Below are 27,578 nucleotides of genomic sequence, written 5' to 3'. Positions count from 1 at the left end.
GACGTTTGCAGCAGCATGGACTATCAGCTCGACTGCGGTTACCCTTGACACTGCATCACAGACAGGAGCGCCTGCGATGGTGTACTCAACGACGAACCTGGGTGCACGAATGGCAAAACGTCATTTTTTCGGATGAATCCAGGATCTGTTTACAGCATCATGATGGTCGCATCCGTGTTTGGCGACAGCGCGGTGAACGCACATTGGAAGCGTGTATACGTCATCGCCATAGTGGTGTATCACCCGACGTGATGGTATGGGGTGCCATCGGTTACACGTCTCGGTCACCTCTTGTTCGCATTGACGACACTTTGAACAGTGGACGTTACATTTTAGATGTGTTACGACCCGTGGCTGTACCCTTCATTCGATCCATGCGAAACCCTACATTTCAGCAGAATAATACACGACCGCATGTGCAGGTCCTGTACGGGCCTTCCTGGATACAGAAAATGTTCGACTGCTGCCCTGGCCAGCACATTCTCCAGATTTTTCACCAACTGAAAACGTCAGCTGTACATGTACACGCCATACAAGCTCTGTTTGACTCAATGCCCAGGCGTATCAAGGCCGTTGTTACAGCCAGAGGTGGTTATTCCGTGTACTGATATCTCAGGGTCTATGCACGCAAATTGCGTGAAAATGTAATCACATGTCAGTTCTAGTATAATATATTTGTCCAATGAATACCTGCTTATCATCTGCATTTGTTCTTGGTGCAGCAATTTTAATGGGCAGTAGTCTATTCTGTTTCATGAGATATTTCGCCTTGCCACTTCAGAAAGTGATTTCTGTCATGATGGAATACCCTCGTTCCACTGCACAGAAAATTGTCCCAACCTGCAACCTGTTACTGGTTATGCAGACTGATATCACAATGACAAAAATAAATTCCTAAAAACTACAATGATTTCTTATGGGAAAACATAACTGATTTACCTTTCAACCCTGACATAATCCATACCTACACTCCCTATACTGTTTACAATAGATAACATTGTATATATGTGCTTTTGCCAGATGATGATATAGTTTTTATATGTATTATACTAAAAAAATCAGATACATAACACCCACATACCATCATATGATTTTTGGTGTAGAGTACAGCAGTCATTTAACCTATGTTTCTTCTCCAGTTGTGTGGTAAATAATTTATGGTCCTATCAGCTGCTCATAGTGTCCTTTGTTATCGACATTGTATGTAGACACTTATTGTAAGTATCTGAATATCTACTGGTGTACATAAATATGGGGTGAGTTTACTGCTCGAAATGAAGACTGTGTTTTGCTATATTCACTTGGGAAGAATTATTGTTGGTAAATCTTTTTACAAACAATAATTACTCATTGTGGTCATTTCACAAGACATACATGGAAGTTATGTTACCCAGTGAGTAACTATCTGAAGTGAAACAGTGTTCATCCAGTGATAAGCGACATGTGTCTTGTACCAAAGGCCAATAGAGTTTGTTGTCTAGCGTCTCCATAACAATTTTACACTGTTTTGCACTGGATCTACTCATACTCTGCAACCCCTGGGGATTTATCGTAACTGTATTAGCGATTTTATTTCCTGTTCTGCTCCCATGTACTTTTCCTTACGACCTGTGGTAATGCAATATGCATGATGTCCAGTATACCACATTTAGGTGCAATATAACCATACTTTTTGAGGGGGGGGGGGGTAGGACGTCAAACGGGCCGTCTTGGAGCAGGAGAGACACCACAGGACATTTTAGTTTCCACTGTCTATACTTTTACGAATAAATTCATAAAACTATGTCAGCATGACCAGGAAGGATTCAGGTTTCACAATCATAGCAGTGGAAGTTCAAAAACATAACAAAATCATTTTGTTTTACATGTGAAAGTTCATCATTTTTTCACTTCTATTGGCTGCGTTTGTTGCTATAGGTACACGTTTCTTCATAAGTAAGAGAGATTCTTCGATGAATTTTGCACAGCTTTGAACTTCATGTTTAGAAAAAACTCAAATTTTATAGTTAATTATCTCAATTTTTACCACAGTTTTTAATAGATTTGGAAAATTCTAGAGTTTAATACACCTGTAAGTATGGTTTTTATGCTGTGCAAAATTCATCGAAGAATCGCCCTTACTTATGAAAAAAAGTGTACCTATAGCAACAAATGCAGCCAATGGTAAGTGAAAAAAGGTGAAATACAAATGTAAAAAAATACATTATTTTCTTATATTTTTGAACTTCCACCACTATAAGTGTAAATCCTGAGTCCTTTCTGGTCATTCTGACAATTTTTTTATGAATTTATTTTTAAAAGTATAGACAGTGGAAATTAAAATGTCCTGTGGCGTCTCTCCGGCTCCAAGTCGTCCCGTTTGACGTCGTACCCCCCTTTAAACAAATCCAAATGTGAACGGATATTTCTAAGAAAATTGCTGTATTCTTCGGTGTAGTAAGTGTCCATGGAACCATTGATTTCTGTGAGTGTTCCAAGATATGGACACTTTCCATCGGTATTAACAGAAAATGCTGGTATTCTGTACTGGTTCATCATCTCCAAACTTTCCCATACACTGTGTTTAATGTAATGTACAAGACTCGCCCACACAATTGCCTCGTCCTGTTGTCTTTTCAGCAGTAGTTTATGACAATCGTTGTCGTCATATACCACAGTATTCTTTTCAACGTGCAAAACATGTTAACTGCACTTCGCCCTTCCGCTTCTGTGGTAGTGTGTGTACAAATCTTGGTACGGCGTTCCCCAGATGCTGTGGACGTGTATGCGCGCGCCACTTAGGTTTTTTTTTTTTTTTTTTTACAGTGCTTTGGACATTTGTATGCGTCGTGAGCTGCCGACGTCTCTCTGCCGCGGATGAGTTACTTACATATGAAGGTGAATAAAAACATTTCGAGTATTTATCATACTATATATCTGACTCATTGCGTACTATGATTCGGCCCGAGGCCTCGAACAGTTTATGAGATATGACGATAGTTATGACCACGTTTCGCGATGCGCAAGGACGTGAAGGGGCGTGTAGGGCGCGTCCGTCCTTCGGTTATAGAACCCAATAACTCTACAAAGAAATGAAATATCCTTTAGCTCTCAGTTTTAAATAAAGTTTCGGTATCTACATTTTATTTGCTTCTACGATCTAAAATCAATCATATGCAAAGTTTACGCAATGCGTTTGTACCCCTGCAAAATCTTTAAAATTTCACGTAATGTTTTACTTAATTTCATGCAGCATTGTAACAATGAGATGTAACGAAAAGAAATTCAGTCCTTTATGATACGAAGATATCAGATTGTGAGATGTGAGAAAGAATCAATTTTTTTTACCTAACAGTTTTCTAGAAAACAGATGAGGAGTAATTCTTAGCTGCCGGCCAGTCCTCATGGACGGATCTATGCGCGTCACGCTCAGCCGTCCATTTGATATAAAACCCAATAACTTGAGAAGGGACAGAGATATCGCTTTTCTCTCAAATTTATAAAAAAATTCTTTACCTTACGTACATTTCATTCACTACAATGTACGAATTGAAATCAACCGCACACAAAGTTTACGCAATGCAAACTTCAAAATTTCGTGCAATGTTTCGCTTAACTTGGTGCAGCGCAGTAAGTATGACGATTAACGAATATAAATTCACTTCTATATTAAGTGAATACATCAGAATTGAAGATGTGAAAGAGTCGATATTTTCACCTAGTTGTTTTCGAATCATCAGATAATAAGTATTTCATATCGACCAGAACACCGTATCGCCGCACGAGCACCAATACTTAGCGAGGAGTACAGCTATAACAAAAGCCGCCCAAGGACGGAATGCAAAGGGCACGTCTCTAACAGTGAGAGTGTTAAATGGAGTAAAATCTGTAATAATTTGGCAGACTGGTTATTTTTCCCAAGACCATTGGACTAATTTTGTTTGTGGGAACCAGTCATAATTCAGTAATATGTACACTGAAAGGGCAAAGAAACTGGTACACCTGCCTAATATCGTGCAAGGCCCCCGCAAGCACGCAGAAGTGCCGCAGCACTACGTGGCATGGACTCCACAAATATCTGAAGTAGTGCTGGAGGAAATTGACGACATGAATCCTTCAGCGCTGTCCATAAGTCCGTAAGAGTACGAGAGGGTGGAAATCTCTTCTGAGCATCCCAGATATGCTCAATAATGTTCATGTGTCGGAAGTTTGGTGACCAGCGGATGTGTTTAAACTGAGAAGAATGTTCCTGTAGCCACTCTGTAGCAATCATGGACGTGTGGGGCCGCTTTGTCCTGCTGGAATTGTCCAAGTCTTCCGGAATGCGCAGTGGACGTGAATGGATGCCGGTGATCAGACAGGCTGCTTACGTACGTGTCACCTGTCAGCGTCGTATCGAGATGTATCAGAGTCCCATATCACTCCAACTGCACACGCCCCACCCCCTTATAGAGCCTCCACCAGCTTAAACAGTCCCCTGCTGACATGCAGGGTCCATGGATTCATGAAGTTGTCTCCATACACCGTACACGTCCATCCGCTCGATGCAATTTTAAACGAGACTCGTCCTACCAGGCAACATGTTTCCAGTCATCAACAGTCCAATGTCGGCGTTGACAGGCCCAGGCGAGATGTAAAGCTTTGTTCGTGCAGTCATCAAGAGTAATGAGTGGGCCTTCGGCTCCGAAAGCCTATATCGACGATGTTTCGTTGAATGGTTCGCACGCTGACACTTGTTCCTGGCCCAACAACGAAATCTGCAGCAATATGAGGAACGGTTGTACTTCTGTCACGTTGAACGATTCTCTTCGGTCATCGTTGGTCCCGTTTTGCAGGATCATTTTTCCGGCCGCAGCGATGTCGCGGATGTCTTACCGGATTCCTGATATTTACGGTATACTCGTGAAATGGTCGTACGGGAAAATCCCCCTTCATCGCTACCTCGGAGATGCTGTGTCCCATCGCCCATGCTTCGTCTATAAGACACCTTTTAAACTCACTTAAATCTTGATAACCAGATATTGTAGCAGCAATAGCCGATCTAACAGCTGCGCCAAACACTTATTTGTCTTATATAGGTGTTGACAATCCTGCCTGTTTACAAATCTCAGTATTTGAATACGCATGCCTATACCATTTTCTGTGGCGCTCCACTATATATTTGATTGTGTTGTGGAGAATAATCTTCTAAAATTATACAAACTACAAACCACCAATCTCTTTAGGCTGTTTTTGATGACTATGTTCAGTGATTAAAGATCTGTAAGCATCTGGAACCACATTGCTGCAGGGATGGAGAAGTTAAATATGAGGGATTATAGTCTAGCATCATTTTCATGGAGAGTTTACATCGGAAAAGGAAGAGTTACAACAAATTTAAAAGTTGTATTTCTATTGATCATAACTTAGAAGCATATGCTTGTGAGTTGTTTCTACAGAGTAATTGTAACAGTCTACAGATTAACTCTAGAAATTTTTCAGTTGTTTGTGAAAAATCTGGATGCATTATTTAGGTAATTGGAAGACAAGAAGAAACAGTAGTTTTTGGAGATATCAGTGTAGATTTCTTAAAAGATACTGACAGGAAAAGTGAAACAGAATCACTACTGTGGTGTTTCACTCTAATTTGAGTAGTCATCTTTCCATCTCGTGTACAGTAAGATAGTAGGACACTGGTAGTATTTTTATAGACAGTGCTCAGGCTGCAGCAATTAATGAGTATCCAATCGTTAATGGAGTATCTGATCACAATGAAAAACTAATGGAAATAAACAATATGACACCTTACAGCCCTGATGGAGGTTCAGATATAGCAGGGAGGCCTATTAATGAGAACAGGCTAAAATGTTTTGAGAGGAAGTTAAAAGCGATGGAATGTAAAGATGTGTACGTAGGAAGACATGCTAACGTCAAATTAATTTTGTTCCGCAGTAAATTTCTGTCAATATTTGAAAGTTACTCTTCTAAAAAGACCCATCAAAGAAAAGTAACTCATGGCTATAGAAGGGAATTAAAATCGCATATAACAGGAAGAGCAAATTTTGTATAAAGGCCACATTAAGTTAGATCTGACATTACTTGTATATTACAAAAACTTTTGTAGTATTTTAAGGAAAATCATTAAAATTCATGCACGTCCTGACGGAAATAGATAATGGAGATAATAAGATTAAAATTATGTGGTATATTATCAAACAACTGAATAGAGAGCCAATCAGAATACAAGATACCATAACAAAATAAACGATAGTGTTGGGATTGATAATTCACAAGTTGTAAGTACTTATAACAATTACTTTCTAAATGTAGCAGAAGAAACAGGATTAAATGGTCAAATTGAAGGATCAAAGGAATAAATTCGAAATGTCATTCCACAAAACTTTAACCAACATCCTTCGCTGAAATTAACAGAATTCTAAAAATTCTGAAGAACAAAAGCTCATGTGGTGCTGATTGAATTTCAAACAGAATTCTGAAAAATTTTTCCCAATTAACAAGTAATGTCCTCATTCCTGTACGTAATGAAGAACTGGCACAGGAAATTTTCCCAGATAGGTTAAAATAAGTAGTTGTTAAATCTCTTCATGTGAAAGGTGACAAGCCAAACTTAAACAATTATCATCCCATTTCTTTTTCCAAAAATTTGAAAAATTAATTGTCCAAGAGTAGTATTACACTTACATAGGAACAATTTGCTTCGCATACCATAGATTTGATTCAAGAAGGGTTGCTCGATTGAGAATGCTATTTACACATTCGTTCATCAAATAGTCCAAGATTTAAATTTAAAACATCGCCAGTTGATATTTTTTGTGATCTTTGCGAGGCAAGCGTGTTACTCTTGTAGAAAAACTAAAGTTTTGTGGAATTCATGGTTATACATACCTACCGTCTGTATGTACTTAACTTGCAAAATGCAAAATGTTGTTTGAATAATTGAAACAATGTTGAATGGGTAGAAAATTTTAGTAATTGGGAAGAAATCACAAAGGGAGTCGCATAGGATTCAATCTTGTGTCCGCACCATTTCCTTATGCAGTGTGATTCAGCTTGCCCTAGCTATCGATTTATCGGTTATGTGACTGGATTTGTAATTTCCTGTCAAAGAGGTCACAGTTCGTAGTAATTGACGGAAAGTCATCGAGTAAAACAGAAGGGATTTCTGGCGTTCCCCAAGGAAGTGTTATAGGTCCTTTGCTGTTACTTATCTATATAAACGATTTGGGAGACAATCTGAGCAGCCGTCTCAGGTTGTTTGTGAATGATACTGTCGTTTATCGAGTAATAAAGTCATCAGAAGATCAAAACAAATTGCAAAATGATTTAGAAAAGATATCTGAATGCTGCGAAAAATGGCAGTTGAACCTGAATAATGAAAAGTGTGAGGTCATCCACATGAGTGCTAAAAGGAATTCGTTAAACTTCGGTTACACGATAAATCAGTCTAATCTAAAAGCCGTAAATTCAACTAAATACCTAGGTATTACAATTACGAACAACTTAAATTGGAAGGAACACATAGAAAACTTTGCGGGGAAGGCTAACCAAAGATTGCGTTTTATTGTTAGGGCACTTAGAAAATGTAACAGATCTGCTAAGGAGACTTCCTACACTACGCTTGTCCGTCGTCTTTTAGAACACTGCCGCGCGGTGTGGGGTCCTTACCAGATAGTAGTGACGGAGTACATCGAAAAAGTTCACAGAAGGGCAGCACGTTTAGCATTATCGAGAAATATGGGAGAGAGTGGCACAGCAATGGTACAGGATTTGGGCTGGACATCATTAAAAGAAAGGTGTTTTACGTTCGGTCGGAATCTCCTCACGAAATTCCAGTCACCAACTTTCTCCTCCGAATGCGAAAATATTTTGTTGACACCTACCTACAGACGGAGAAACGATCACCACTATAAAATAAGAGAAATCAGACCTCGTACGGAAAGATATAGGTGTTCGTTCTTTCCGCACGCTATACGAGATCGGAATAACAGAGAATTGTGAAGGTGGTTCGATGAACCCTCTGCCAGGCACTTAAATGCGATTTGCAGAGGATCCATGTAGATGTAGATGCAGCCTGTAACGCCTGCAACGCCAGAAACGCCTGCAAATACTGAGCAGCATGATTTCCGTATTCTCTCTCTCGATATGCGCAAACTGTTAGTGCTACAGAAACAAGAACAGGACCTTATTGTAGGAAAAATTGTAGTGAAGCCCTTTCTGCAAAGATTACGAAATCTCAGAGAGGCCCCTTATGTAGTGGTACTGAAGGCTGACAAAGATAATGCATCCGATTTTTTACCTTGTAGTGTGTCTGACGATAAGATGCATTGTGTGCTAAGCGACTCTACCTCTAGGGTCCAATACGACCCTACAGGAGATGTGCAACGGAAAACTTCAGCACTGTTAAATTACTCCTTCAGTACCTCAGGAGATCTTTACGAAATTAAGACCACATGGTTGTATACTACGAAGATTGTATGGCTTTTCCAAAATTTCCAACGAAAGTGTTCTATTACATCCAATAGTGGGCAACAATGAAGCGCCTAAGTATGATTTATTCAAACATTTTGCTTCGTTGCTGAGATCGTTGGTGGGGAAATGCCATCACACCCGTAACTTCGTCCACTTTATCAGTGGACATGAGGCTTTCCGTCTAAGCAGTTCTGACCGTTGGGTTAGCTTTGATGTAGTATCACTTTTTACAACGGTCCCCCTCGCATATTCATTGGCACTAATTGGTAAAATGTTTGAGGCCGTCATCGCTGCTTTGTTTCAGCATCGACTATCCTCAACCTCTCTTACGTTCAATCAAGAATATTTTAAACAGACTGACTGCGTCGCCATGGGCGGCCCTCTGTCTCCCTTGGTGGCCAACCGTTTTATGCAAGATTACGAGGAGGGAGAGCTTGAAACAGTTGTCCTCAAACCAGCTATGTTTTGGAGGTACGTGGACGATACTTCCATTGTGTGGCCTCGTGGAGAAGGTGAACTGACGGAATTTCTTCTCCACCTCAACTCCATTCATAACAACATTCGGTTAACCGTGAAAATAGAAAAAGACGGTTATATGCCTTTCTTGGATGTCTGGGTTAGACGAAAGAACGATGGGTCTATGAGCGTGCTTGAAACACTCGTACACAGAGCTCACACCGTCTCAGAACTGGATAATTTACCTAAAGAACTCGCCAACCTGAAGTCAGTGCTCAGAAAGAGTGGGTATTCCACCCAGCAGATTAAATGGACACTGTCACTTAAAATCGAGAATCGGGAAGTTGATAAAAAGGAGAACACGCGGCAAAATCTTTAGCCTTTCTTACTTTTGCTTTCGAAATGTGGTGCTACAGAAGAATGTTGAAGATTAGATGGGTAGATCACATAACTAATGAGGAAGTATTGAACAGGATTGGGGAGAAGAGAAGTTTGTGGCACAACTTGACCAGAAGAAGGGATCGGTTGGTAGGACATGTTCTGAGGCATCAAGGGATCACCAATTTAGTATTGGAGGGCAGCGTGGAGGGAAAAAATCGTAGGGGGAGACCAAGAGATGAATACACTAAGCAGATTCAGAAGGATGTAGGTTGCAGTAGGTACTGGGAGATGAAGAAGCTTGCACAGGATAGAGTAGCATGGAGAGCTGCATCAAACCAGTCTTAGGACTGAAGACCATAACAACAACAACTTTTGTGGGCACATTTCGTTTAAAATAGCAAGGTTCTTCTGTAAATTTGAAGTGGAAGCTGTTTTTCGTCCACCGTGTAAGACTGCAGACGTTTTGGGATCGGTGACGGACGACTTGTTATTACGGAAGGCCGTAATTTACAAAATACCGTATCAGTGTGATATGGCTTACATGGGACAGACCACACGCACTATGAAGTAACGGTGCACTGAACATCAACGTGGCACTCGCCTTTTGCAAACAAGCAAGCCCGCTGTTGCCGAACACTGTATTCTCATGGACATTCAATGGAGACGGCCTTGCCGTCCTCATTGAATGTCCATGAAAATACACCGGATCCCGTCAGATCACCGAAGTTAAGAGCTGTCGGTCTGGGCTATCACTTGGATGGGTGACCATCCTGTCTGCCGAGCGCTGATGGCAAGGGGGCTGCAGTCTGACCTTGTGAGGCAAACTGAGGAGCTACGTTATTGAGAAGTAGTGGCTCCGGTCTCGTAAACTAACAAATGGCCAGGAGAGCGGTGTGCTGACCACATGCCCCTCCAAATCCTCATCCAGCGACGCCTGTGGGCTGAGAATGTTACGGCGGCAGGTCGGTATCTTTGGGCCCCATGACCTGTGTTCGGGCGGAGTTTTAGCCTTTATGATGCAACAGTGATTCTGACCACAGCTACATATTTTTGGGACTCCATTATTGAAGGATCCGTGGAAACTGGCGCAAAACCTAATGAGCTGTGATAGCAGTTACCAGTTTAACAATGCGTGGAACACCCTCATCTACACGGCTGGTTCTATTCGAAGACGAAAGAGTGCGCCAACGGTCGCGGCGAGCAGTAACGCAGAAGACATCTGAGTTCCGCAGTTCCACCAGCGAGGGCGCTGCCGCCTTGAAGTGTGGTCCGTCCGCCAACTTGAACAAGGAGGAATGGAGCAACTCATCGTCAGTCGATGGCTGGCCTGGTGATGATTGGCAGGTGCACAGTCAGAATCGTTCAATGACGAGCGGCTGAAAGCCCGAAGTTTGTTTGAGAATTCAGTTTCCTGGAAAATTTATAAAATTCCCATACAGCTATGCAATTGTAATTTGCAATGTTTGTAGTATTCTACTAAATGCCTGAAGATTTTACTGTCATCAGTGTAGATTTCCACAATTTTGTTGTAAAATGGAGATGTAAGGAGTAAACTGTCGCAGTTCTGTAAGCTTACCTGTAACCAAGAATACTATTGGGAATCCTAAGAGAATCTGTTACCGATTTTGAGACAAAATTCGTACAAAGTCATTGATTTCTAGTCCGTTCAGGTGAGAAAGGTTTTTAACTCATAATTTCGACTTCTTAATAGATTGCGTCTGTCAAGATCGTTGCTATATCTTTGTAGAATGTGGAGGATATTTCTTTAGCAATGATACATTTACTTAAGTGTAGATATTTATTAATACTTATACATAAAATGTCTAGCACTACCATGGAGTTGCAAACAGCAGCTTAATAGGATATTTAATAAGGTCGATGTGACATGAAACATACATTTGTCTTTTGTACACTTAGTCGCACTCTGCACTTAAGAACATTTGCTTACGGAACAAATTTGGTGGCGTATATTTAATAAAGTATCGGCCATGTATCTTTTTAAGATGTGATGCCCAGGTGAACAACCGAAGACGGTAAACAAGGAAATGTCAATCAACTGTTAATTTCAGAAATTACCCTCATAAAGTGGTCACTATAACGTGTGGATGACCTTGAGATAGGTTTTAGCAGATGGGTACACATTAGCAAATGCTTTCCCTGTATACTTGTGTATAGAACTAGATTTTCTGTAACTTTAACAAACAAATGGTTGTTTGCCAATTTATGACACAACAGAAAAAATAGAGCAGGGGATATAATGTAAAAACCGACTGTTAGTATGCAAACGACATAGTACCACCATGATGACGTAACTAACAGCTTAATACTATGTTCTTTAGTCAGGGAGAAACATATCAGGGTGTTTTATACGATGATTACCCAGTCGTAAATATATCTGTCACATTTTGTTTAAACATTTACGTTGCTACTACAACTGTGTGTAGTAGAATAGGGAGATAGGTCAGAATTGTATTTTAGTACTGGGGCAGTGAAGTTGTTTCACTTAGCTGAATGTCTTATTCCAACTTCGTGAACATATATAGACTGCTAAGATGTCCACAGTAACACGCACAATCAATTCACTGCGTATGGCTGTATATAATGATACAACATGTTGCTATTTCTACAGTAGGATTTGTGACAGTGTATCTAAAACGCAAGGTAAGTTATATACAATGAAATGCCAAAGAAACTAATATAGGCATGCATATTGACTTACAGAGACATGTAAACAGGCAGAATACGGCGCTGCGGTCGGCAACGCCTATATAAGACAACAAGTATCTGGCTCAGTTGTTAGATAGGTTTCTGGTGCTACAATGGCAGGTTATCAAGATTTAAGTGAGTTTGAACGAGGTGTTACAGTCGGCACACGAGCGAAGGAACACAGCATCTCCGAGGTACCGATGAAGTGGGGATTTTCCCTTAAGACCATTTCACGAATGTACCGTGAAATCAGGAATCCTTTAAAACACCAAAACTCAGACATCGCTGCAGCCGGAAAAAGATCCTACAAGAACGGATCCAACGACGACTGAAGAGAATCGTTCAACGTGACAGAAGTGCAACCCTTCCGCAAATTGCAGCAGATTTCAATGCTGGGCCATCAACAAGTGTCGGCGTGCGAACCATTCAACGAAACAACATCGATATGAGCTTTCGGAACCGAAGGCCCAATCGTGTACCCTTGATGACAGCACTACAAAGTTTTACGTCTCGCCTGGGCCCGTCATCATCGACATTCGACTGTTGATGGTTGAAAACATGTTGCCTGGTCGGACAGTCTAGTTTCAAATTGTATCGAGTGCATAGACGTGTACGGGTATGGAGACGACCTCATGAATCCACAGACCCTGCATGTTAGCAGGGGACTGTTCAAGCTGGTGAAGGCTCTGTAAGAGTGTGGGGTGTGTGCAGTTAGAGTATGTGTGTCCCCTGATACGTATAGATACGACTCTGATAGGTGACACGTACGTAAGCATCCTGTTTGATCACCTGCATTCATTCATGTCCAGTGTGCATTCCGACGAACGACGTACTTGGGCAATTCCATCAGGACATTGAAACACAATACTCATCCAAAATTGCTACAGAATTGCCTCCAGGAAAGCTCTTCTGATTTTAAACACCAAACTCCCCAGACGTGAACATTATTGAGCATACCCGGGATGCCTTGCAACGTGCTCTTCAAATGAGACCTCCTCCCCCTCGTACTCTTACGGATTTAGGTTGTCAATTCCCTCCAGCACTACTACAGAAGAGTCCATGCCACGTCTTGTTGCAGCACTTCTGCGTGCTTACGGAGGGCTGTACCAGTTTCTTTAGCTCTTCAGTGTAGGGTATCCAAAAGGTCAACTTATCGTCCACGTCCCCCACGTCTGAAATATAATGTAAATTATTGTGTATTGCAATATGTCACAGCAGTCATCCACAGGCATTTTATACTCCATAACATTAATACAGATTGGTTTAACTGTGTATGAGACAGCAGTGTTTCCTTTAAGGCCTGTGGAATAACATTGTAGGAATCAATCCTAATTCGATAATATCTATATCTGATGGTATTGTGGAGATCGTCGTCCTGGTTTCAGAAAATTTTGTTTCTACAGCTTTAATACAACATTTATGTATAATACTTACGTCTTCTCTGTTGGAATCTGCATTAATAATTTCCACATAGGGAAACAGAACACAGTTTATAATGTTTTGTAGGTCCTGAGTGCCTGGAAAGTTTACGTATAGACCATTTACCTTGTGGTTGTTCTTATCGTCCCCCAGTAACAAAGTGCAGAACACATTTAAACACGGTTGCTAACAGAAATATTCCCTTTGCTTTTCAGAAGTGATTTATTGACACATTTTGGGCTCTGCCCATCGTCAGAACTCTTGTCAAATAACAATGCAAAGCCATAACCAGTAATGTAATGACCAACACATCAATTGTATAAAATTTATCAAGAGCTGTTGAATGAAGTACAGGAGGAGACACACCAAAATAAGAACAAAATCTTCATATAGAGGATGTAGTCATGTATATCACAAATCGTAATCAGAACTTAACTGATAGGAAATGGTTCAAATGGCTCTGAGCACTATGCGACTTAACTTCTGAGGTCATCAGTCGCCTAGAACTTAGAACTAATTAAACCTAACTAACCTAAGGACACCACACACATCCATGCCCGAGGCAGGATTCGAACCTGCGACCGTAGTGGTCGCTCGGCTCCAGACTGTAGCGCCTAGAACCGCACGGCCACTGCAGCCGGCTAACTGATAGGAGGACAGCCTTACATAGCTTCACTGATTTCATTTGCGACCAGTTGCTGTGGATGCATAAGGACTGTATCATTGTATTGTACCAACAGAAATAGCCGAAAAACCTTATATTAAAAACATAAATAATGAAAGGAAAAGAATCTGTGTATGAACTTAGGAAAAGAGGAGTATATACAATATTGCATACAGTTGACATTGTCAACATTTTTCGAATATTTTATACATTGTACCATATTTGTGCTTTGTATAGTATCGATATAAGGAAATAATTATGAAAACACACACAGACTTTTGAGCCAATGATTATTATAAAATAGCTCACACTCTTAATGTTTTGTCAAAGTGGCACCACATATGCAACAAACATACCTCTCCTCATCCTAAATGTGCCTATTTACTGCAATGCTTTGTGGTTATATATTGACACTATTTTACTTTATATTTTGCTTTTTGTATGAATTATGAATTGGGAGTTATTTGTATTTTACCATTTACTAATAATGTGACGCACATAACGCCATTTTTAACTCAGTCTCGCCACGTGGTAGTTGTTCCTGTCAGCTACATTTTGTTTATTGAATCCTGTACTCTAAATGCACTGTTGTATATACTCATTGTTTTACAATATTTCATGCTTTACTCTTGAATTTTTTCCGTTTATTATTTACATTTTTAATAGAGGTAGTTCAACTAATTCTATGAACACAGTACATCGACTCTGTTATGCATTCATGGTACCTGGCAGCAACTGATATCGGTTAAGCTTTGTCATGCCATTCTGCTGTCAGATGTATGTAACATCTTTTGTAAAACTTAGTATATGTGCTATGTTGCTAATTACATTTATGGTTATGGCGTTGTATTCTTCTTTGGTAGATATTTCTGATGATTGTCAGAACTCGAAACACGCCAATAAATCACTTCTCAACAGCAAAGTGAATACTTACTTATCGACCTATTGAACAGTGGATAAAGATTTAAGTTTACATAATGGTTACCAGATTTATCGAGACCTATTCAATTCATCTATTAGTGAGGATGGATTGTGCTCAAGTTGAGATTTATTGGGTAGGATGATTTACGAGCACAATTATACTAGCAGTTACAATGATTCTATTTATTTTTACATGTATAATGTAACTCACTTTTTCAATTAAACGATGGGGATGCCGTTGGGAAGGGTGGATGCAACTATAGAAGTCTTTAGTATGCAAAAAAGCTGGTTGCAATCTTCAAGATCAAGATTTATTGAACAAAATGACTCACAAGCACATTTACACTATAGCTCACTTCGGCAGTCACACTTTGGAGATAAAGCACGCTGTTTAGGAACCATTTCGAAGTCTGTGTTACATGATGCACACTTTGCAAGTACACTGTGGAGAAGGAATGGTATGAAGTTTTTATTATGCAACAATGCTGTACACATGCATACTCGCAAAACGACAGCCAGTGAGTGTAAACCAGCATGCACACATCACATCTGGAGTGTGGTTGCAACTTGGCTGTGGTGTCTGAATGAGCCGCAGCAGGGTCGTGCAATTTTCCCTTCCACCCACTGCAGTCTGCATATGAGCAAAATGTGCACCCACATGCACTACTTTGTGTATGTGGTGGTTTGTGGCATTGACCCCAGACCACAGTATAGGTCTGGAGCAGAGTGCTGAGGTGAATTCATCACTGCTAACTTCAGGTCTGGTTTGCAGGTGAATCCACCCTCACTGGGCCAGAACAGTGTTTGGAGATGGGTGCACCAGCTTTAGGTCTGGGATAGTGTCTGAAGGTGAATCTATCAGCATTATGTCTGGGTAAGGTTCAGAGGTGTATCTACCCATGGTACATCTGGAACAGTTTTTGGATATGTCCACTTGTGTTAGGTCCAGTGTAGGGTCTTGGGGCATTGGCGACAAACCAGCATATACACAAAATAGGACTAGGGCTAGGTGATTACAATTATTTCCAGTTCTTGCATACATTTTGGGTTTTCAGAGCATATACAAAACTTTGACAGCTGGAGTTGATCAGTACTCTGAGTTATTAGCATATGAGAAAATGGGACTGGGTGTCACATTCGTTCAGGGGCTCATGGAGTGACTTTTTCAAGAATCGCAAACCATAAAGCTGTATTTCAGATAACTAACACTTCAACCCACTCCATCACAGACCACATAAGGGGTGGCTTTGGCAGTTTGCATTGTGTGCGTTTATAAAAGTTTACCGGGTAATCATTTGGAGGAGGAAGAAGCAGAAGTGCTCCTGCAATCACTTAGTAGATGCTCTGGTTGGGTGTGGCATTTGTATCACTGTTTGATGGTAAAGAAAGCTGCCTACAACTGACAGGATAACCAATAAGAATAAAATATTCTTGTTCAAAATCTTTAATTATTTGCATATACAATTCGACATGAAATATGAAAAAAATCTGGACCAAAAGGCAAGAAAGGATATCTGCATTCACTATATATGGTAATGGAAAGTAGTCACATGTTGGCATACTTGCAGAAAAATGGTGGATCTGAGGCGTTTATTATATTAGAGAACATACAAAAAATCTGATTATAAACCTCACTTGGATCTTCTTAAAAAAGGGTGGTTGTATTGTATTGTGGACTGGACATTGCACATGTTGTCTTAAGGAAAAAAAGCTTCATAAACGGTTACATCTTCTACAAATAATGTTATTCTCCAGGTCTTGAGGCCTTAACAAAAAAATAGCAATGTGTCAAATAGACTAAGGAATTACCATACATATCAGGTTGACTACTAGGTAACCTTGGCAGCATCTAGAAAGCAAATAGATGTCATCCGATTTCTATTGATTCATCCATCTGGTTCGTCCAAAGCCATGTACTGTCGTCTGATCATTGTGGCGCGTGGCAGAGGATATCCTGTACCACTCCCAGTCATTTCCTTTCCTGCTCAGTCGCAAGTGGAGGATGGAAAAACAGCTGTCTGTATGCTCCGTATGAGCCCTAATTTATCGTTTGTTGTCTTCGTGGTCGTTACTCGCAATCTATGTAAGTGGCAGTAGCATCGTCATCGTTCTGCAGTCAGCTTCAAATGCCGGTTCTCTGAATTTTCTCGATAGTGTTTCTCGGAAAGAACGTCTGCTTCTCGCCAGTGACTCCCACTCGTGTTCCCGAAGCTTTTCCGAAACACGTGTTGTTCGAACCTACAAGTAAAACCTGTAAACCGAAGCCAACCATTCGCTTTCCCTACCACGGTCCTCACATTTTCGCTCCATTTAATATCACTTTGCAGTGCTACGCCCAGAAATTTAAACAATGTGATTGTGTAAAGCAGGACGCTGCTAATACTGTATCCGAATCTTACAGGCTTGTTTCTCCTACTGATCCATATTAACTTCCATTTTTATACATTTGGAACTAGCTGCCATTCATCATACCAACTAGAAATTTTGTCTAATTCAGCGGGTATCCTCAGACAGTCACTCAACTTTGAAATCTTACCGTACACGACAGCATGATTAGAAAACAACTGCAGTTTTCTGCCCACTCTATCCTCCAAATCATTTGTGTATACAGGGTGTTACAAAAAGGTACGGCCAAACTTTCAGGAAACATTCCTTACACACAAAGAAAGAAAATATGTTATGTGGGCATGTGTCCGGAAACACTTACTTTCCATGTTAGAGCTCATTTTATTACTTCTCTTCAAATCACATTAATCACGGAATGGAAGCGCACGGCAACAGAACGTACCAGCGTGACTTCAAACACTTTGTTACACGAAATGTTCAAAATGTCCTCCGTTAGCGAGGATACATGCATCCACCCTCCGTCGCATGGAATCCCTGATGCGCTGATGCAGCCCTGGAGAATGGCGTATTGTATCACAGCCGTCCACAATACGAGCACAAAGAGTCTCTACATTTGGTACCGGGGTTGCGTAGACAAGAGCTTTCAAATGCCCCCATAAATGAAAATCAAGAGGGTTGAGGTCAGGAGAGCGTGGAGGCCATGGAATTGGTCCGCCTCTACCAATCCGTTGGTCACCGAATCTGTTGTTGAGAAGCGTACGAACACTTCAATTGAAATGTACGGGAGCTCCATCGTGCATGAACCACATGTTGTGTCGTACTTGTAAAGGCACATGTTCTAGCAGCACAGGTAGAGTATCCCGTATGAACTCATGGCGGTGAATCGAGGAAGCACAGTACATACTGACGATACTGAAACGAGCTCTAACATGGAAATTAAGCGTTTCCGGACACATGTCCACATAACATCCTTTCTTTATTTGTGTGTGAGGAATGTTTCCTGAAAGTTTGGCCGTACCTTTTTGTAAAACCCTGTATAGAGAACAACAGCCGTCTTATCTCACTTACCTGACGATACGCTTGTCTCTGATTAACGCTCGCTGCCGAGGACAAAATACTGGATTCTATATCTTAAGAAGATGAGGATGATTTTAGGAACGAGAATGTGAAAAGTTTGGGGGATTGATTAGAGCGATATGATTTACGAATGTTTGTAAGGATATACATAAATTCTAATAGTGTAACCGTAGGAGAGGGCTGAAATCAGTTACGAATTATCTAATCTTTAGGCAAAAGGCCAATATAAAAATAGAGGATGTCAGAGTTAAAAGAGGACCATGTTGTGGAAGTGACCATCATCTGGTGGAATATAAAATATATTTCTCCTATACTTCCAGAACCTGTGGCGAACAGAATACGACGTAAAATTCTGACCAGCCCGAAGTAGGACAGTACTAAGTACTTATACCAACAGCACCTGTCAAAAAAACTGGAGAGTGCAGAGAGAAAAGTAGAAGAGGAATATGGGCACATAAAGAAGGCCATAGATGAAGAAGCAAAAAAAGCATTTGGAGAAAATGAAAAGAAGAAAAAATAAGTTTAGCGGGATCTAGAATTACCTGAGATGAAAGGAATGAAAAAAGAATGCTGAATGTGAATGGCATCAAAGTATAGGACCCTCTATACACAACTATAAATAGACGTGTTAAAAAGGAAAAAGTAGATGGGAGGCGATGAGGCAATAGGAGGACACACGGCCTTTACAAAATTTCATCAAGCTGTGAGGCTCTATGAAATGAGTTAGGCAAGATGATAAGGATCAATATATCCAGAGCTGGTGGAGTTCAGACCACTGAAGTTGTTGGAGATACTAAGGAAGTTGTTTGAAAGTATACTAAATGGATAAGATGTTCCATCGGAATGGATATCACGTTACATAACACCGGTGCATAGAAAAGGGCCACGGAATGACCCAAATATTTTTAGAGGATTGACAGTAATCCGTTTTGTTGGAAGACTATACTCGAAGATACTTAAATATATGATGGGGAAGAAATTAGGCAAAAGCGGCTAGAAGAAGAAGCGAGATTGGTCGGTAGTGAACACCAACTTCAGAATGAAATTGTTGTTGTTGTTGCGGTCTTCATTCCAGACACTGGTTTGATGCAGCTCTCCATGCTACTCTTTCCTGTGCAAGCTTCTTCATCTCCCAGTACCTACTGCAACCTACATCCTTCTCAATCTGTTTAGTGTATTCATCTCTTGGTCTCCCTCTACGATTTTTACCCTGCACGCTGCCCTCCAATACTAAATTGGTGATCCCTTGATGCCTCCGAACATGTCCTACCAAGAGATCCCTTCTTCTAGTCAAGTCGTGCCCCAAATTTCTCCTCTCCCCAATTCTATTCAATACTTCACAATTAGTTATCTGATCTACCCATCTAATTTTCAGCATTCTTCTGTAGCACCACATTTCGAATGCTTCTATTCTATTCTTGTCTAAACTATTTATCGTCCACGTTTCACTTCCATACTTGGCTACACTCCATACAAATACTATCAGAAACGACTTCCTGACACTTACATCTATACTCGATGTTAACAATTTTCTCTTCTTCAGAAATGCTTTCCTTGCCATTGCCAGTCTACATTTTACATCCCCTCTACTTCGACCATCATCAGTTATTTTGCTCCCCAAATAGCAAAACTCCCTTACTACTTTAAGTGTATCATTTCCTAATCTAATTCCCTCAGCATCACCCGACTTAATTCGACTACATTCCATTATCCTCGTTTTACTTTTGTTGATGTTCATCTTACATCCTCCTTTCAAGACAGTGTCCATTCCATTCAACTGCTCTTCAAAGTCCTTTGCTGTCTCTGACAGAATTACAATGTCATCGGCGAACCTCAAAGTTTTTAGTTCTTCTCCATGGGTTTTAATACCTACTCCAAATTTTTCTTTTGTTTCCTTTACTGCTTGCTCAGTATACAGAATGAATAACATCGGGGATAGGCTACAACCCTGTTTCACTCCCTTCCCAACCGCTGCTTCCATTTCATGCCCCTCGACTCTTATAACTGCCACCTGGTTTCTGTACAAATTGTAACTAGCATTACGCTCCCTGTGTTTTACTTACCCCTGCCAGATTCAGAATTTGAAATAGAGGTCAGTCAAAAGCTTTCTCTAAGTCTACAAATGCTAGAAACGTAGGCTTGCTTTTCCTTACTCTATTTTCTAAGATCAGTATTGCCTGACGTGTTCTAACATTTCTACGGTATCCAAAATGATCTTCCCCGAGGTCGGCTTCGGCCAGTTTTTCCATTCGTCTGTGAAGAACCCCATTCCAGACCTCCTTACTTCACAAAAATCCGAGGAGATATAGACAATAAAACGCAAGTCTTTCTGCACCGAAGGCAACTGCGCTAACCATTCGCTACAGAGGCGGTATAGAACATAAAATATCTACATGCAAAAAGCTGCAAAAGTATTTATAAGCCTACATGCTGGGCGTTTATAGGTTTATCCTCTAAAAATTACTGATTACTTTTTATTCAAGAACTATTCTTTTTATAGGTGTTGGTAACGTGAACCTATGGAAATATTGGAAATTTATGGTAAGTTCTATGGGACAAAACTGCTGAGTTCATCGGTCCCTAGGCTTACACCCTACTTAAGCTAAGTTAAACTAAGTTACGCTAAGGAAAACACACACAGCCATGCCCGAGGGAGGGCTCGAACCTCCGACGGGGCGAACCACTCGAACCTTTGCAAGGCGGCCCAGACCGTACGGCTACACCGCGTGGAGTAAACCTATGAAATCTACGTATGAAAAATACTTCCGCTATCTGTCAGACGTTTTATTTTCCTGGGTAGATTGCCAAACAGTTTTGCAGCTACGTATTTCACCCCTTTTTGCGCCAAAGCTGGAATCGTTAAAGACTAATGCAGATAATTTTCTTTCTAGTATTATCATTGTTAATGTCTCTGCTTTCCCAAACAGATGGAATGTTCATAGCAAATTTCGTGAATGCGTAAATGTCTTGTGAGGCCATAGTTGATGTTCCCAGCTGGTTGGAGATACCTGAAAAAAGTACACGTGTGAACCCTCCACATAATTCTAATTACTTTTTTTTGAACAATGATTTTTTTGCGGTATACCATAATTTTGTCTTGTGTGGCGTTTGACAATGAAAATATTCAAAATATCCCCAAAGTTGGCATTCTACACTCCTGGAAATGGAAAAAAGAACACATTCACACCGGTGTGTCAGACCCACCATACTTGCTCCGGACACTGCGAGAGAGCAATGATCACACGCACGGCACAGCGGACACACCAGGAACCGCGGTGTTGGCCGTCGAATGGCGCTAGCTGCGCAGCATTTGTGCACCGCCGCCGTCAGTGTCAGCCAGTTTGCCGTGGCATACGGAGCTCCATCGCAGTCTTTAACACTGGTAGCATGCCGCGACAGCGTGGACGTGAACCGTATGTGCAGTTGACGGACTTTGAGCGAGGGCGTATAGTGGGCATGCGGGAGGCCGGGTGGACGTACCGCCGAATTGCTCAACACGTGGGGCGTGAGGTCTCCACAGTACATCGATGTTGTCGCCAGTGGTCGGCGGAAGGTACACGTGCCCGTCGACCTGGGACTGGACTGCAGCGACGCACGGATGCATGCCAAGACCGTAGGATCCTACGCAGTGCCGTAGGGGACCGCACCGCCACTTCCCAGCAAAGTAGGGACACTGTTGCTCCTGGGGTATCGGCGAGGACCATTCGCAACCGTCTCCATGAAGCTGGGCTACGGTCCCGCACACCGTTAGGCCGTGTTCCGCTCACGCCCCAACATCGTGCAGCCCGCCTCCAGTGGTGTCGCGACAGGCGTGAATGGAGGGACGAATGGAGACGTGTCGTCTTCAGCGACGAGAGTCGCTTCTGCCTTGTTGCCAATGATGGTCGTATGCGTGTTTGGCGCCGTGCAGGTGAGCGCCACAATCAGGACTGCATACGACCGAGGCACACAGGGCCAACACCCGGCATCATGGTGTGGGGAGCGATCTCCTACACTGGCCGTACACCACTGGTGATCGTCGAGGGGACACTGAATAGTGCACGGTACATCCAAACCGTCATCGAACCCATCGTTCTACCATTCCTAGACCGGCAAGGGAACTTGCTGTTCCAACAGGACAATGCAAGTCCGCATGTATCCCGTGCCACCCAACGTGCTCTAGAAGGTGTAAGTCAACTACCCTGGCTAGCAAGCTCTCCGGATCTGTCCCCCATTGAGCATGTTTGGGACTGGATGAAGCGTCGTCTCACGCGGTCTGCACGTCCAGCACGAACGCTGGTCCAACTGAGACGCCAGGTGGAAATGGCATGGCAAGCCGTTCCACAGGACTACATCCAGCATCTCTACGATCGTCTCCATGGGAGAATAGCAGCCTGCATTGCTGCGAAAGGTGGATATACACTGTACTAGTGCCGACATTGTGCATGCTCTGTTGCCTGTGTCTATGTGCCTGTGGTTCTGTCAGTGTGATCATGTGATGTATCTGACCCCAGGAATGTGTCAATAAAGTTTCCCCTTCCTGGGACAATGAATTCACGGTGTTCTTGTTTCAATTTCCAGGAGTGTATTTTTGTGGCAGAAGCAAGAGAATATAAGCGTAGCAGCTCTGCCAAGCACAGTTTTTTAAATTTAAGTTTTCACGAGTTCGAACACAAAAGAAATTTTAACTTTCTTCCCTATCTACTGCGTCTTACTATAAGAGGCTAATAAGAGGTGACATGTTTGAAACAGAACAGAACTGGACGAACTGTGGTTTTTCATAATTAAACTCGAGAAAGAGGAGAAGTGGGTTTGAGATGTACTTTTACAGAAGGATGCTGGAAATCGACAGGCGTCAATTAAGTTCTGGGGTAATAACAATCGCAATGATTATTTCCGTTTAAAAATTTGGTATACGGCTGCAGCACCAACCGTAGACTGAAATCTTCTTGTAGAAACAGTGACAGCCAATTAGTTGTAAAACGGAAGGTTTATTAATACCCCTTCACCATGGTTTAAACGTTAAAAAAACCTCTTACACAGAGGGAAATATTGACAGCTACATTACTTCTTAAGGCAGACACACCTTAAAATATAGTCCAAAGACGCGTCATGTTATGGATGTCTTAATTATTAAGAAGGTGAAATTTTATAATTGACTGATGCCTTTCAGCTGTATTGTAACGTAGCTCTGCCACGACATGTAATCCAGTTGTCAATATTTCTTTCTGAAGAAGACATTTTTATAAACGTTGAAACAATGGTGAAAGAGTTTTAATAAACCATCCATTTTGCAACTGAATAGCTGCTTACTATTTCTACAAGATTATTTCCGTGTTGAACTTACAGAATGTAGGTGATGATGAATTAAACCAACGAACTAGCTTTTAGTTTCGTAGAAACTGGTATAGGCATGCGTATTAAAATACAGAGATACGTAAACAGGCAGAATACGGCGCTGTGGTCGGCAACGCCTATATAAGACAACAAATGTCTGGCGCAGTTGTTAGATCGGTTACTGCTACCACAATGGCAGGTTATTAAGATTTAATTGAGTTTGAACGTTGTGTTACAGTCGGCGGACGAGCAATGGGACACAGCATCTCCGAGGTAGCGATTAAGTGAGGTTTTCCCGTACGACCATCTCACGAATGTACTGTGAACGTCAGGAATCCGGTGAAACATGAAATCTCCGACAGCACTGCGACTGGAGAAAGTTCCTGCAAGAACGAGACCAAAGACAATTAAAGAGAATCGTTGAACCATTCCGCAATGTGATGCAGATTTCAATGCTGGGTCATCAGCAAGTGTCAGCGTGCGAATCATTCAACGATACATCATCGATATGGGCTTTCGTAGTCCAAGGCCCACTCTTGTACCGCCGGCCGCGGTGGTCTCGCGGTTCTAGGCGCGCAGTCCGGAACCGCGCGACTGCTACGGTCGCAGGTTCGAATCCTGCCTCGGGCATGGGTGTGTGTGATGTCCTTAGGTTAGTTAGGTTTAAGTAGTTCTAAGTTCTAGGGGACTGATGACCACAGCAGTTGAGTCCCATAGTGCTCAGAGCCATTTGAACCATTTTTGAACTCTTGTACCCTTGATGACTGCACGACACAAACCTTTACGCCACGCCTAGCCCTTTCAACACCGTCACTGGACTGTTGGTGACTGGAAACATGTTGCCTGGTCGGACGGTCTCATTTCAAATTGTATCGAACGAATGGACGTGTACGGGTATGGAGACAACCTCATGAATCCACAGACCCTGCGTGTCAGCAGGGGACTGTTCAAGCTCTTGGAGGCTCTGTAATTGTGTGGGGCGTGTGCAGTTGGAGTATATGGGTTTCCTTATACATCTAGATACGACTCTGACAGGTGACACGTACGTAAGCTTCCAGTTTGATCACCTGCATCCATTTATGTCCATTGTGCATTCCAACGAACTTGGGCAATTCCAGCTCTTCAATGCGACACCCCACGCGTCCAGAATTGCTGCAGAGTGGTTCCACGAGTAGGCCTACTCTTCTGAGTCTAAACACTTCCGTTGGCTACCAGACTATCGAGACATGAACATTATTGAACATGTCTGGGATGCCTTGTAACATACCGTTAGGAAGAGATCTCCACCTTCTCGTACTCTTACGGATTTATGGACAGCCCTGCAGGATTCATGTTGTCAGTTCTCTACAGCACTACTTCAGACTTTAGTCGAGTCCATGTCACGTCGTGTTGCGGCACTTCTGCGTGCCCGCGGGGCCCCTACACGATATCAGGCAGGTGTACCAGTTTATTTGGCCTTCACTGTATTTGGAAGGCACGGTGCAGGCTCTTACAGTGAAACATACCCTTAGAAAAACTTATAAATTTCTGTGCTGATAAACCTCTTACGTTATTTGATTTTCAAACAGCTGTGCAAAACTTAACGTAGTCAGACAATTCTCTCTTTACTTATTTTGTTCGTCTTTAAACTGACACACAATATTTTTAGCGCAACGCAATCTGACTTACAATAATCCCTACAAAAAAAAGGCCCTGACTAACAACAGCCTATACCTTACATGAATCTCTTACCTCACAAAAATCTTCGTTACTGAAACTACTGCAATACAGCGAGTGCCAATACTGCCAGCTAAATAAAAGATTCTAACTACTGAAGGCACTAACTACTGATAGGCATAGTTAGCAAATGGAAGGTTTTGATAGACAACAAAAGATGTATTTACCTTAACAGTGTTCAAAAGGTCATTATTCGTTACATGATTTGTGACATCCAATTTGGCAAGATTCCTTTTCCTGACGGACACACGTTCAGATCGTCCGCTCATGTTAACATCTCAAAACTCTGGCTTCTCTCTCCCCACATCCACCACTGCTGGTTGCTCACCTCCAACTGCACAACGCTACGCGCTGTTAACAGCCAACTGCCCAACACTACAATAGCAAATATTCCAACAATGCCAACCAGCCACGGATTGCACACAGCACAGTCACTGATTTTCATATAGAGCGCTACGTGTCGTTATCAACATAAAAACCTAAACAGCCTACTTACAACAGTTCTGCAACGGAAAATGCTCTCGTGGCCAAAAGAGAGGACGCCTATCGCCTTCTCGCTAGGAAATGTCCTGGCCTTGGGCAGTGACTCATGTGACCTGCCTCTGGCTGCTCTTTCTCAGACTAAAGCGGCCTCCTTATGCAAATGAAGAGGTTCTCCAAAGAAACGGCGGGGAAAGGAATTAGCAGAAAAAAGTGACTAGAGGAAGTGACGTACTAATTGTAGCCGTAGAGGAGAAATGCTGTACGGAAAAACAGAGGTTAGAACATACCCAACAAATAATACAGGACGTTGTGTGCAAATGAGGAGGTGAAGAAAGACTCTGGCACAGGAGAAGAAGTCACGGTGGGCTGCGTTAAATCAAGGGGAAAAAAATTAAGCAGGTTTCCATAATTCTCAAGACTACCACTCTTACCTTGAGATGTAGAGAGCTTCGATGGAAGTTGAGAACATCTGGATGATCAGACTGGCGAGCAGCGGTGTTGCTGTGGCGTAGCCGAGCATTTTGCGGCCCACGTGGGCGCTGGCAGCCGCAGCCAAGGGAATGAACGCCGTGTTGCTGAGTACCAGCAGAGAGGCCACCCAGGAGGCCTCATCCACAGTTATCGGCCGATCTCGGAGTCCGCTGTCTGCAGACATCAGCTGTGGCAGCGCCATCGCCGGCCACACCGTGACCGAGCCCATGGCGAATGTGTTCAGGTTCACTGCGCAAGCACATAGAAAATTCGGTACAATCTTTAGTGAAATTAAAAGCAAAGGCGTCAACATTAAGAGTATAAGACGATCTCTGATGTTAAATACGATGAGAGAGAGGATAGGTGGTAAGAGTACACTGAAGGCCTCTAAGAGGGTGAGGAAAGGTCTAGTGCCTTGAAAAAATTGGAAGAGAAAGCGAAATGACTGCAGGGAAGGTATGAAAAAACCAGAAAATAAATGGTCGTCGAAAGGACTGATCCAGCGTATAAATAAGCCAAAGCATCCCTTGTTGAAGAAAGCAAGAGTTGAATGGGAGTTCCGATGTTAAACGCAGACGAGGAAGCGGATTGATGGAAAAAGTATGCTGAAGACCTCTTCGAGGACGACGACTAGGCTGGTGTGACAGATGAATTGGAGTCGTTACGGATGACACTGGAGAGCCAGTATTAGAGTTTAACAGAGCCATGGAAGAACTGTGATCAGATGTGGAGAAGGGCAGAAATACTATTGCGTAAGAATTTCTAAAACCATTAGGAAAAGTGCCAACCGTGTGTAGAGTCAACGAGATACGAGAAATATCGTCAGATTCCTGTGAAGATGTCGTCCACACAATACGTAAGATAAAAAGCGCAGGTAAGTGCGAGAACTATCGCACAAGCAGCTTAACAGTTCGTGCATCCAAGCTGCTGACAATAATAATGCACAGAACGGTGGAAAGTAAAATTTAGGAACTGTTAGAATACGACCAGTTAGGCTGTAGAAAAGGCAAAGGCACCAGAGTGGTATTTCTGACATAGAGCTTTATAATGAGAGAAAGGCATAAGAAAAAGACATATTCTTAGGATTTGTCGACCTAGAAAAAAACTGCGAAAATGTAAAATGGTGCAAGATGTTCGGGATTAGCACAAATAGAGGTGAAAGGTATGGGGAAAA

General features: G+C 42.0%; 1 protein-coding gene across 1 annotated transcript in view; it reads right to left on the bottom strand.

Moving 5' to 3' along the window:
* LOC126092861 (facilitated trehalose transporter Tret1-like) overlaps positions 1–26,453 on the bottom strand; it is a 70,080-nt gene extending 43,627 nt beyond the window's left edge. The window contains exon 1 of the mRNA XM_049908591.1: positions 26,365–26,453. Within this exon, the coding sequence (XP_049764548.1) occupies positions 26,365–26,453 (89 nt within the window). The remainder of the gene's footprint in view (positions 1–26,364) is intronic.
* Positions 26,454–27,578: the final 1,125 nt, after the last annotated feature.

The sequence above is a fragment of the Schistocerca cancellata genome, chromosome 7 (genome assembly GCF_023864275.1).
Source record: "Schistocerca cancellata isolate TAMUIC-IGC-003103 chromosome 7, iqSchCanc2.1, whole genome shotgun sequence".
NCBI classification, from domain to species: Eukaryota; Metazoa; Arthropoda; class Insecta; order Orthoptera; family Acrididae; genus Schistocerca; species Schistocerca cancellata.
This window is presented reverse-complemented; position numbering and strand designations above follow the sequence as displayed.